General features: G+C 43.2%; 1 protein-coding gene across 3 annotated transcripts in view; it reads right to left on the minus strand.

Moving 5' to 3' along the window:
* The window catches only part of ppp1r16b (protein phosphatase 1, regulatory subunit 16B), a 226,875-nt gene that overhangs the window by 107,011 nt on the left and 105,767 nt on the right, over positions 1-14,097 (minus strand). For all 3 annotated transcript variants that reach the window (XM_059980832.1, XM_059980834.1, XM_059980833.1), the window contains exon 3: positions 8,164-8,234. In XM_059980832.1, the coding sequence (XP_059836815.1) occupies positions 8,164-8,234 (71 nt within the window). The remainder of the gene's footprint in view (positions 1-8,163; positions 8,235-14,097) is intronic.

Genomic DNA, 14,097 nt, shown 5'->3' on the forward strand with positions numbered 1-14,097 from the left:
ATGTACTTTAAATTTTGAACCTGATTGGTTATGATTTCACCTAATAAGGGCTAAAATATTAAACACAAGAGGTTCTGCTGAAAATCACACACAAAATGCTGGAGGAGCTCAGCAGGTCAGGCAGCATCTGTGGAGAGGAATGAACAGTCGATGTGTTAGGCCGAGACCCCTTCATCGGGACTGAAAAGGAAGGGGGGAAGAAGCCAGAATAAGAAGTGAGGGGCAGGGGAAGGAGCAGAAGCTGGCAGGTGGCAGGTGAAAGCAGGTAAGGGGGAAGAGCAGATGAAGTGAGACGCTGGGAGGTGAAAGGTGGAAGAGAGAAAGGCTTCTTCCCTCTTCCTTTCCAGTCCTGACAAAGGGCCGAAACATCGACTGTTAATTCCTTTCCATAGATGCTGCCTGAAGACTGAAATTTGTAAGGAGAATAACTCTATGAGCTCCTTAAGTTACAGCGAAGTACTTCTGACTGCATTGATTCGTCTGGAAAGCTGAACATTGACTATCAGAAAGGAAATTATTTTTATTTTACAGGCCTTTCCAGCCCTTCCAGTCGCACCCCCCAGCAAGCCAGGGTGGCATGATAGTGTAGGGGTTAGCGTAACGATTTATAGTACCAGTAACCTAGGTTCAAATCCTGCTGCTGTCTGTAAGGAGATTGTATGTTCTTCCTGTGATCTCATGGGTTTCCTCTGGGTGCTCCGGTTTTCTTTCACAGTCCATGGATGTATTGATTGGTCATTGTAAATTGTCTCGTGATCAAGCTACAGTTATATCAGGGGTTGCTGTCTGGCGTGGTTCAAAAAGCCAGAAAGCCCTACTCCACACTGTAACTCATTAAATAAAAGTAAAAATCAGCCCCCTATTTAACCCTGTCCTAATCACAGTACCTACTAACACAATCATCTTTGGAATGTGGGAGGAAACTGGAGCACCTGGAGAAATTCCATGCATCCCAAGGGGAGGATATACAGATTTCTTACAGAGGACACTGAAATTGAACTCCTAACTCCAATTCCCCGAGCTGTAATAGCGTCGCGCTAACCACTATGCTACTGTGACATTCCACGTTAGGCTAAAATAAGATCAAACCACAAATGAAATATTTTCCTGATTGCCGCTATTTTGATAAACTTTGAACACTTCCTGGATCGTGAGTAATTTCCCTTCTCTCCAGCCCGATCCCATAATTCAGTATGGAGGCTGAAGAGTGTCACACTGTGTTGGGAAACAAGGGCCTGACTCACACCTGTGTTAGCCCATTGATCGCAGTAAAATGGCCAAGGAAAAACAAATTCTTTTCTGAGCAGAGTTGCAAAATAATTAGGATTCTCTTTACTGAACATCTTGTACGTCAACAATTTTATAAGAGGAAACAGATGACTTTACACTTGCCTGCTCCCTCCCAAACTCGCTCAATTCTCCCAGTGTAAACACCTAATCCCAAATCTTCCACAGACTAACCACACTGCAGCACACAACAAACACTAGCAAATCAAAGAGTCAAAGTTCGAAGTTAACTTATTATCAAAGTATGTAAATATCGACATACACCACCCTGAGATTCATTTCTTTGCAGGCATTCACAGTAAAACAAAGAAATACTATAGAATCAATTAAAAACTACACATAAAAAATAACAAGCAAACAATGTACAAAAGACAAACCGCAAATAGAGTAATAAATTTTATAGATATATATATATATTGATAGAGGACACAAGTTGGAGACTCCTTGGAAGTGAATCCATAGGTTGTGGAATCAGTCCAGTGTTGAGGTGAGTGAAGTTATGTGAAGTTATCCACACTGGTTCAGAAGCCTGATGGTTGAAGGGTAATGACAGTTCCTGAACCTGGTGTTGTGGGACCTAAGGCTCTGTACCTCCAGCCTGATGGCAGCAATGAGAAGAGAGCATGGTCTTGACCCAGAATGTCAGCTGTATGTTTGTATGTTTCCCTCCATCACCTGGATGATGGACGCTGCTTTCTTGTGGTGCCTCTCCTCATGGATATGCTCACCGGTTGGGGGGCGGCGGGGGGGGGGGGGGGTGCTGGGATTTTTCTGTGACGGACTCGGCTGTATCCACCAAATAAAGTCATAAAGTCATAGAGTAATACAGCATGGAATCCGGCCCTTTGGCCCAACCAAGGTGCCCACCAAGTTGATCCTAATTTCCCATGTTTAGTCCTTATCCCTCTGAAGCAGCAGTTCCCTGACATCAGTCTATGGATCCCAGGTTGAGAAACCCTCCTCTAAACCCCTCCTTTCCAAGTGCATGTCGAAATACCTTTTAAAACTGCCATTGTAACTGCCTCAACCACTTCGTTTGGCAGCTCATCCATATATACATCACCACCCTCTGTATGAAGAAGTTGCCCCTCATGGTCCCTTTTAGAACTCTCACCTCTCAATTTAAACCCATGCCCTTGAGTTTTACGTTCCCTGGGAAACGGATGATGTGCTATCATTTATTTTAATTTAGAGATACAGCATGGTAATAGGCCCTTCTAGCTCAATTACACTCTTGTGACCAATTATCCTTGTAACCCGTACATCTTCAGAGTGTCAGGGAAAACCAGGGGAAACCCACAGTCACAGGGAAAACACACAGACTCCTTTCAGACAGCAGCAGAGTTGCTGGCTCTGCAATATTGTTGTGCTAACTGCACAGCTACCTTTATACACCCTTATCAGAACTCCCTCAATCTTCTATATTCCAAAGGTTGATAGATAATTTAATTAATACATACATAAATTGAATCCTAACCTACAGTAGGGGAGTCTAAGACCAGAGGGCACAGACTCAGAATAGAGCGATGTCCGTTTAGAACGGAGATGAGGAGGAATTTCTTTAGCCAGAGGATGGTGAATCTGTGGAATTTGTTGCCACGAGCAGCTGTGGAGACCAAGTCGCTGGGTATTCTTAAGGCGGAGGTGGAAAGGTTTTTGACAAGTCAGGGCACAAAGGGATACGGAAAGAAGGCAGGGGATTTGGGCTGGGGGAAAATTGGATCAGCCATGGTGCAATGGCAGATCAGACAATGGGCCAAATGGCTTCATGCTGCTTCTATATCTTATAAGAACTGAGCATATGAGTTGTAGAGTCCTTGACAATGAATCCTTGGGTTGTGGAATCAGTTCAGAGTTGAATATGCCCAAAAGGTTTACAGCCATTAACAAAATCAATCACATTGATTGATTAATATATGGGTTAATCATGCAAAGTACAACACGTCCCTTAAATCAATAAATACTGAATGAGTGTTCATTTCCAGAGTCCTAAGATGTTCTACTCCAAACTGAAACAGCAACTTTGTGCTGCTTCCAAATGCTTTTTGTAGAAATCTGCTCCTGATTATTATATTTTGTAACTTCAAAGCATTAAACTATTTCAAAGGAAGACATGGAAGTTGAAATGAGGGTCTAACTTCAGGATTACTTTAAGTGAGGCACACATATATCACGTGGTAGTGTGATGACGTATGTATTTCATATATTTTTACATATAACCCAGAATGAATTGTTTAACCAAACACGAATATTTAATCAAACTATATACGGTATATATATCTGCTCATGGCAACAAATTCCACAGATTTACCAGCCTCTGACTAAAGCAATTTCTCCGCATTTCTGTTCTAAATGGACATCCCTCAGACCTGAAATCATGCCCTCTTGTCCTCCGCTCCCCTACCATGGGAAGCATCACGTCCCTGCTCTTATATTCTATGCCTCTACAAATGAATTCCAACATTGCATTCGCCTTTGCCACCAACTCAACCTGGAGGTTAACCTTTAGGATATCCTGCACAAGGACTCCCAAGTCCCTTTGCATCTCTGCATTTTGAATTCTCTCCCCATCTAAATAATGGTCTGCCTGTTTAATTCTTCCACCAAAGTGCATGACCATACACTTTCCAACATTGTATTTCATTTGCCACTTCTTTGCCCATTCCCCTAAACTATCTAAGTCCCTCTGCAGGCTCTCTGTTTCCTCAACACTACCCACTCCTCCACCCATTTTTGTGTCATCAGCAAATTTAGCCACAAATCCATTAATCCCCTAGTCCAAATCATTGACATACGTTGTAAAACCAGCAGTCCCAACACCGACCCCTGTGGAACTCCACTGGTAACGGGCAACCAGCCAGAATAGGATTCCTTTATTTCCACTCTGTTTTCTGCTGACCAGCCAATGCTCCACCCATGCTAGTAACTCCCCTGTAATTCCATGGACTCTTATCTTGCTAAGCAGCCTCATGTGCAGCATCTTGTCAAAGGCCTTCTGAAAATCCAAGTACACCACGTCTACTGCACTTCCTTTGGCTACCCTGCTTGTAATTTCCTCAAAAAATTGCAGTAAGTTTGTCAGGCAGGATTTTCCTTTCAGGAAACCATGCTGGCTTTGGCCCATCTTGTCATGTGCCTCCAGGTATTCCTTAATCTCATCCTTAACAATCGATTCCAACAACTTCTCAACAATTATTGTAGGCTAACAGGTGTATAGTTTCCTTTCTGCTACCTCCTACTCTTCTTAAATAGCGGAGTAACACTTGCAATTTTCCAGTCATCTGGTACAATGCCAGAATCTATCGATTCTTGAAAGATCATTGTTAATGCCTCTGCAATCTCTCCAGCTACTTCCTTCAGCATTCCATCAGGCCCAGGAGATTTATCCACCCTCAGACCATTAAGCTTCCAGAGTACCTTCTTAGTCATAAATTTCACTGCACATGCTTCATTACCCTGACGCTCCTGAGTGTCCAATATACTGCAGATGACTTCCATTGCGAAGACCGATACAAAATACGCATTCAGTTTCTCTGCCATCTCTGCGTCTCTCATTACAATATCGCCAGTGTCATTTTCTATTGGTCCCATATCTACTTTCCTCAACTCTTCTATCCTTTATATGCTTTAAAAGGCTTTTAGTATCTTCTTTGATATTAGTCACCAGCCTCCTTTCATAATTCATCTTTTCCTTCCTAATGACCTTCTTAGTTTCCTTCCTCAAGTTTTTAAAAGCTTCCCAATTTTCTATCTTCCCACTAGCTTTGGCTTCCTTGTATGCCCTCTCTTTTGCTTTTACTTTGGCTCTGCCTTCATTGTTCAGCCACAGTAGTGTCCTTCCATTTGAAAATTCCTTATTTGGAATACATCTGTCTTGCACTTCCCTCATTTTTCATAGACACTCCAGCCATTGCTGCTCTGATGTCCTTCCTGCTAGTGTTCCTTTCCAACCAAACTTAGCCAGTTCCCCTCTCATGCCATTGTAATGTCCTTTACTCCATTGAAATACTGACACATTGGAATTAAGTTTCTCCTTTTCAAATTTCAAAGTGAACTCGATCATATTGTGATCACTGTTCCCTAAGGGTTCCTTAACCTGAAGTTTTCTGGGCCACACAACCCTCTCTGCCTACTAACCCATCTTTCTGATACACCATATATCCTTGAACGCTCAGCTCCCTAATGGCAGGCATCCTTTAGCCAAGTTGCAGAGATGGCCACAACGTTGTACTTGTCAATCTGTAGCCGAATTTCAAGATTGTCCATTTTATTTCTTATGCTGCGTGCATTCAAATATAACACTTTCCGTCTAGTATTTGTTATTTTCTGTTTTAACTACACTACACCTCTATTGCCCTGCATCTCATCCCACTGGCTGTGATTATGCCTCATCTCCTGCTTGACCTTTCTATCATCTCTGTGGCACGGCTTTGATTTATTTCTGTTTTCCCATTCCTCAACCCTATCACTCCGGTTCCCATCCCCCTGCCAAATTAGTTTAAACTTTCCCTAACAGCTCTGCCTGCTAGGATATTGGACCCCTTTGGGTTCCTTTTTGGACAGGTCTTGATGTTTTTCCATTCTGAACGATTATGAATGAGACTACTCTGAGCTGGGAGATTCACAGATGTAAATTGGCTATGCATCCTCGAGCAAAATCAAGTTCCTTAGAAGTCCAGCACAATAGCATAGTGGTCAGCACAACGCTTTACAGTATACGCCACCCCAGTTCAATGCCCACCACTGCCTGCATGGAGTTTGTTAGTACTTCCCATGACCGCAAAGGTTTCCTCCAGGTGCCCTGGTTTCCTCCCACAGTCCAAGGACCTAGTCATTGTAAATTGTCCCATGATTAGGCTGGGGTTAAATCGGGGTATTGCTAAGGGACACAGCTCAAAGGCCCAGTGGGGCCTATTCTGCAATGTGTGTCAATAAATAAACAAACAAACAAACAAATAAATAAATAAATGGATGGATGAATGAATGAATGGATAAATAGCACCCATGTGATCACTAAACTGGTAGCTTATAACTCGTACAGGGTTTGGTGGGCACAATGTAGATTTCAGTCAAAGGAACCCATCCTTACAGCAACTGTTCATTGAAACATCAACTAAATACTAAACTTCTATGCCTCAAGTAGGACTTTCACCTGTTCCTTAAGGTTGTCCTAGCTGGGGTTGGTAATTGGAATAAGCTGTCACTATCTACCAAGTACTCACAATGGTCTGTGTCTCAGACAGCCTCTGACAACCAAGTCCAGCTCCTGGCCTTCATGTTTGGCTTAGATACTAAACCGGGTGGAACCGTTTCTACTGACAGGAAGAGAAAGGGCAAAGGCAGGTTACTGGTGCCTTAAAACCAGTCGCTTCGGGCAGATGGGGCTCGTTAGCTGTGGTCGGCAGCTCATCTAGGAAAACTCTAATCTCAAACATCTGGTGCCTTGCCGCTAAATCCGCTCGTGGGGTAAGTTTCAGGAGTAAACCCCTGAGGGAAAAATGCAGAGCTGGACTCCTTAAGGCAGTCGTATGTTGAGTTCAATGCTGACTGGCAACTCCTGCAACGCTGCTGGTGCCAAACCATCAGTCTCTGCCGTTCCTTTCGGTTTATCAGGTACATAGAGAGGGGGAGCCCGCAATGTGGGCAGCAGTGTGTTCTCCATATTGTACTGTCATCTGGCTTACCTAGGCAGCCAGGAGACAACATCCATGGTCGGCCCTGACCAACGGAGACTTCAGAACTTTTACCAGTGTCTTAAGCATGTTGGTTAACACTTAAACATGTAAGTTGTGCTGAGTCAATTTGAGTGAGTGGGTGGAAGGAAGGAATGAGGCTCGTTTTGCTGTTGTTGCTTTGTCACTTGGCGTGTACTGTTATGTTGTGGTGAGCATCCTACGTTGGCGCTGGAACGTGTGGTGACCCTTGCGGGCCACATCCTTGGGTGTGTTCTTTTGTTATTGCAAATGATACATTTCACTGCATGTTTTGATTTTCCTGGGATAAATAGATCTGGGTCTGAATCTGAATTTGAAGTTATTGGTGAGAGTATTTAAAAAATCTTTTTCTGTTTTGTGGCTGTCTGGAGAAGATGAATCTCAGGCTGTATATTGCATACATACTTTGATAATAAATGTACCTTGAACCTTGAGAACAGCTAGGCAGAACAGTTTGGACAAGAGAAATCTCAGGCTGTATATTGCATACATTGATAATAAATGTACCTTGAACCTTGAGAACAGCTAGGCAGAACAGTTTGGACAAGACGAATCTCAGGCTGCATATTGCATACAATTTTTGATAATAAATGTACCTTGAACTTTGAGGATAGATAGCCAGAACAATCTGGGAATGAAAGCTTATATGAATACGTTAATTAAAATTTTATAGAAAATCTTGTTGCAAACAAAGAGATTCTGCCTAAGATCCTCCAGGCTGTTCATTTTGATTTAAGTTATTTATTTACAGCACAGAATAGACCTTTCCAGCCCCTCATGCCACCCAGCAAGCCCCGACTTAAACCTAGCCTAATCACGGGTTAGTATACAATGACCAATTAACCTACCAACTGGTACGTATTTGGATTGCGGGAGGAAACTGGTGCACCCGGAGGAAACCCATGTGGTCACGGGGAGAACGTACAAACTCTTTTCAGGCAGCAGCAGGAATTGTATCCAGGTCACTGGTACTGTAAAACGTATTGCTAACCACTACACTGCCATGCTGCTCCAGTTATTATGTAACTTGATCATTTATTCTGATTCATGTAACTTAAGATCCTAATTTCCTATATCATTTCAGTATTCCTATTGGAGGCTGCATCCACAGGGGTCTCTGATCTCACAGCTGGACACAGTGAGTGGGAAGATTCCTCCTTACCTGATGTAATGCTGTGAGTCCATCTTCATTGCACAAATCTGGGCTTACATTTCTCTTCAGTAAGAGGCTCACTGCAACAGAAACATAACAATTACAGTCAGAAAATCTCTGCTTCTAAGCTGATTTCCCCCAAATAAACAAAAAAGGCATGGAACATAGAACATAGAAATCTACAGCATATTACAGGCCCTTCAGCCCACAATGTTGTGCCGACCTTGTAACCTACTCGAGAAACTACCTAGAATTTCCCTAGCACATAGTCCTCCATTTTTCACAGCTCCATTATCTATCTAAGAGGCTCTTAAAAGATCCTATTGTATCTGCAGAGACCCTATTGGATCTGCAAAGACCCTATTGTACCCACAGGGGAAGGTTTATAGAATGATAGAGAACTGAAGGCGGGTATTCACTTTCACCTCTTCTCTCCAACCTACTACTTTCCCCGGGACCCCTCCTCCTCCCCTTTCTCTTATTGTCTACGCTTCTCTCCCACCAGATTCTTTCTTCAGCCTTTCCCACCCACTTGGCTTCACATACCACCTTCTAGCTAGCCTCCTTCCACTCCCGCCCACCCCATTTATTCTGACATCTTCCCTCTTCCTACTCTGCCCTGAAGAAGGGTCTTGGTCCAAAATGTCCACCGTTCACTCTTTTCCGTAGATACATCCTAACCTTGTTCCTCCAGTGATTTTGTGCCTGTGACTGAGGAGAATATTCAGCCCACTTTTGTCATGCTGGGTCTTTGGCAGAGTTTTGCCAATCAATCATCCCCACATTCCCTCTGAGGATTCATCCAGTTCAATTTTGACAAATGATTTTGAATCTGCCTTTTGGTCAAAAGGCTTAGAGTACCACAGCTTGCTTTGTACCTCAGGAATTGTACGGTCTGCTTGTGGGAGTGGAGTCATAGAATTAGAGAGGGATACAACATAGGAACAGACCCCTGTGCCATTGAGTTGATACCAGCGATCAATCATCCATTTACATCAAATCTACACCAATCCCATTTTTTCCTTCCCCATAATCTAATCAACTCTCGCTGTATTCTACCACCACAATATTTGAATGATAGCAACACCAGCTGGTTCAGGAAAAGTTATGACCCTTCAGCCACCAGGCTCCTGAACCCGCAAAAATAACTTCACTCAACCCATCCCTGAATGGATTCCACAATCTATGGACTCACTTTCAAGAACACTATCACACATGTTTTCAGTTTTATTCAGTTTCTGTTTTTTAAGTTTTTTAAGTTTGTACATTTTGTCTTCTTTTGCACACTGGTTGATTGTCAGTCTATGTATGTAGCTTTTCATTGATTCTGTTATATTTCTGTTTTACTGTGAATGCCTGCATGAAAATGAATCTCAGAGTAGTACTGCATATGGTGATGTATATGTGCTTTGATCTTTGAAACCACCTACACATCAGGTCCCATTTATAGAGGTGCGTTAACCTAGCAAACCACACATCTTTGGGATGTAGGAAGAAAATGACAGCATAGTGGTTAGCACAATGCTCTACAGTACCAGCGACCTGGGTTCAATTCCCACTGCTGCCTCCAAGGAGTTTGTACATTCTCCCTGTGACCGCATGGGTTTCCTCCCAGAGTCCAAAGATGTACTGGCTGGTAGATTAATTAGTCATTGTAAACTGGCCTGTGATTAAGCCAGGGGTTGCTGGGCAGCATGGCGAATGGCCTACTCGGCACAGTATCTCAATAAAATCAAGAAATAAAATGAAATGGAGTGCCATTAGGAAGCCCACACAATCACAGGGATCATGAGTAGAACACCCCAGCACCTGAGGTCAGGATCAAACAAAATCTCTGGTGCTCTGATGGCAAAACTTAAAAAGAGGGCATATCCCAAGGTCCAATCCTGAAACTGTGAGCTTTGGAGAGCAAGTTCCTACTTTCCTCTGACAGTTTATGAACACATGAAAACAGTTACATACTCTTTACATAAAAGAGTCCAGTTACATGTGATTTAACTCACATCACTTGGAAATTTAAGAGACTACTAGACAGGTATATGGAGGAATTTAAGATTGGGGGGGGGGTATATTAGAGGCAGGGTTTAAGGGTCGGCACAATATTGTGGGCCAAAGCGCCTGTACTGTGCTGTACTATTCTATGTTCTATGAAATGTGACATAGCATGGATTTGGACCCAGTTTCTCAATGTTGAGGAAGGCAAAGTTAGCGCCCTTCAATTGCATTGATTAAGAGACACGTAGGCAGGCAACGAAGGAGGGATATGGACCTTCTGTGGGCAGCAGAATTAGGTTAGGTTGGCATAAAGCTCAGGCAGAAAATACATCAGATTGAAAGCATGTACTACCATCCTGAAGGAGAGAGTCCATCCTGCAGCTTGTCAGACTCCTGAATGTACTCAATCGCAAAAAAGATGAAATCTTGATCTCCCAATCTACCTCATTGTGCATCTTGCAGTTTACTTGTCTGCACTGCACCTTCTCTGTAATTGAACACTACATTCTGTGAATTTTACAACATCAATACACTTGTGTATGAAATCATCTTGGGTGGCGGGGAGGAGAAACATCTGTGTCTCTAGTAAAGGAGGTATAAGGAGCTCCTTCTCTTCTGCTAAATAATAGGAGGATTTTTTTTAATGTAAAGAGTATAATCTTCAGTATACAAGCATTAATTTTAAATGTAACTGATATGAATTATAGTGCATGAAAGCATTTTATTTTCTTTGAACTTTGCAGATCTAATTACTTTTCAGCAAGGAACTGTGCTCAGCAACTCCACCAGTCATAAATCTGCTGATACTTTAAATAAGCTAGGTGCCTTCTGGGTGGCAGAGTGGAGATAGTCTCTGCCAAAGGAGGTGGAAGGTACTGCAGGTCACCCTTGGGCAAGGTGTAGCACCTGCTTAGCAACACCCCAACCCCACTCCCGATCAGAGTGACGTGAAGCCAAGAGAACAGAAGGAGGATGGTTGTATGAGCAGCAGCGTATATCACCAAAAGCACACAAAATGCTGGCAGAACTCAGCAGGCCAGACAGCATCTATGGGAGGAGGTAATAACGACGTTTCGGGCCGAAACCCTTCATCAGGAGTGAAGTAACATGGGATGGTCGAGGGGGGATAAGAAGTGGGGGGAGGGATGAAGTAGAGAGCTGGGAAGTGATAGGCTGGAGGGAAATGGGCTGGGGGAAGGCGGAGAATTATGGGAAATAAAAGAGAAAGAAAGGCAGGGCTGGGCGGAGAGATTATAGTGAGGGGGGGGGGGGGAAAGAGAGAGAAAGAGAACCAGACTAAAATACCTTATCTCCCACCTAGGTACCCTTCTTCCTGCCAGCATGAACATCCAATTCACTGACCTCCGTTGATACCCCTGACCCTCACCCTTACCCCCATCCCTATCTATTGTTTTAGTCTGGTTCTCTTTCTCTCTTTTCCCCCCTCACTATAATCTCTCCGCCCAGCCCTACCTTTCTTTCTCTTTTATTTCCCATAATTCTCCACCTTCCCCCAGCCCATTTCCCTCCAGCCTATCACTTCCCAGCTCTCTACTTCATCCCTCCCCCCACTTCTTATCCCCCCTCGACCATCCCATGTTTCTTTACTCCTGATGAAGGGTTTTGGCCCGAAACGTCATTATTACCTCCTCCCATAGATGCTGTCTGGCCTGCTGAGTTCTGCCAGCATTTTGTGAGTTTTTTATTTATTTTCAGCATCTGCAGATTCACTCGTGTTGCCAGTGTATATCACAAGTCCTGATTATGCGACCACTAATGCCAGGTAGACAATCTCTAAACGGTATTGATAATGGCTGGGGTCACTCATCTTGTAAAGGGACTGCCCAGACGAAGGTAATGGAAAACCAATTTACCAAGAAAACCCATGATCACAGAAAGACAATGATTGTCCATGTCATACAACACAGCACATAATGAATGAGTGAAAGAAATAATCTCTCAAAGGCTCTCATAAACTTCTGTGATTAAATAATGCCCATCGTGAGGGAAGTTTCTAGGCGGACCCAACTCACAGAGGCGTATACAAGGTTAGGTGGTGTGGGAGCAAGTGGGATCTTCTCCTTGGATGACTAGCTGAAACAGACGTACGTTTCTGAAAACTTGTAAGATGGCACCACAGTTACGTGCAGTTCCAAAGGAAATAGTCTAATTCTTCCAATTTAGGACTACTACAAGTGAAATCTACAGCTGTGCATTCAGAAGTGCTCTTCTCCACACCACTATATGAGCTAATGTCACCCTGAACTAGTCTGGCCATTCTCCCCCAACCTCTCTCATTAACAAGGAGTTTTCATCCACAGACTTCGCTGCTGACTGGGTGCTTTTTTGTTCCTCGCACCATTCTCTGGAAGCTCTAGAGACTCTTGTGCGTGAAAATCCCAGGAGATCTCCAGTTTTTGAGACACTCAAACCACCCCATCTGGCACCAACAATAATTCCACAGTCAAAGTCACTTAGATCATATTTCTTCCCCATTCTGATATTTTATCTGAACAACAACTGAACTTACTGACCATGTCTGCATGCTTTTATGCATTGAGCTGCTGCCGCACGTTTGCTGATTAGATAGTTCCATTAACGAGGTGTACAGGTGTACCTAATAAAGTGGCCACTGAGTGTAACTCATTCTGATGCACTCATGCTGTAGTGAACAAGATGAGTATTGTTGGTGGCTCTGAGAACATTCTCAGAAGACATCTTATCTGCACCATCTGAAACATTCTCCTATAGATTCATACAGCAAGGAAACTGGCCCTTCAGCCCATCTAGTCAATGACAACCATCCTCAGCTAAACTAGTCCCATTTGCCCACATTTGGCCCATATCCTTCTAAAACTCTCCTATCCACGTACGTTTTAAATGTTATTAATGTACCTGCCTCAACCACTTCCACTGGCATCTTATTTCCTATAAAGACCACCCTTTTGTTGTAGGTCCCTATTAAATCTTTCCCCTCTCTCCTTAAACCTATACCTTCTAGTTCCTAATTCCCCAAGCCTAGGAAAAAGACCATCCACATTCACCCTATCTATGGCCCTCATGATTTTATTCACCTTTATAAATACACTCTTCTTTTTCCTACCCTCCAGTGAAAAACATCTCAACCTGCTCGTCCTCTCTCCATAACTCAATCTCTTGATCCTGGAACCATCCTCGTAAATTTCCTCCACAGCTTAACCCAAACTGAACACACTATTCCAAAGCAATGCATACAAAACACTGGAGGGACTCACAGGTCAGGCAGCATCATATGGCAATGATGTTTCGGGCCGAAACCCTTCATTGGGCTCTCTATTCCAAATGTGACCTCTGCAACATCTCATACAACTGCAACATAACATCACAACTTCGACAGTCATTGACCTGACTGATGAGAGCCAACACACCAGAAGCCTTCTTCACTGCCCTGTCAACCTGCAACATCACTTTTACGGGATCCATGTACTTGTACTCTAGGTTCCCTGCATGTTCCTCCGCATCAGGGGTTTCCCAATCTTGTTTATGCCATGGACCAATGAAATCAAGCAAGAGGTCCCTGGACCCCAGCTGGGAAATCTTGCTGTACATCTATCCTGTAAAATGGTGATTATAAATGTCTACAGTAATCTAACTGCTACCCAAACAATATTTTATTCAGTCCTGGTATGAGAATCTTCCTGCCTCTTGCATTATATTGCCATGACAAAGAACTTTGATGAAGCACTATCCATTTTCCTTTTATATCAGAGAGCCAGAGTATCTTTTTAGAACAGGTCTGGCAAACCATATCTCATATGGTGTTCAAGTAATTGTGTGCAAAGATCACTGCAATATCTTACTGGAAGAAAGACAAATTCTTAATTGCTTCTGAAATTGTATCTGTAGGTAAAGACTGAGGGGTCTGAACTGTTGCCCAATTAATTGTTTCTATTAAACCATTTTAATGTA

This window comes from Hypanus sabinus, chromosome 9 (genome assembly GCF_030144855.1).
Source record: "Hypanus sabinus isolate sHypSab1 chromosome 9, sHypSab1.hap1, whole genome shotgun sequence".
Classification (NCBI taxonomy): Eukaryota; Metazoa; Chordata; class Chondrichthyes; order Myliobatiformes; family Dasyatidae; genus Hypanus; species Hypanus sabinus.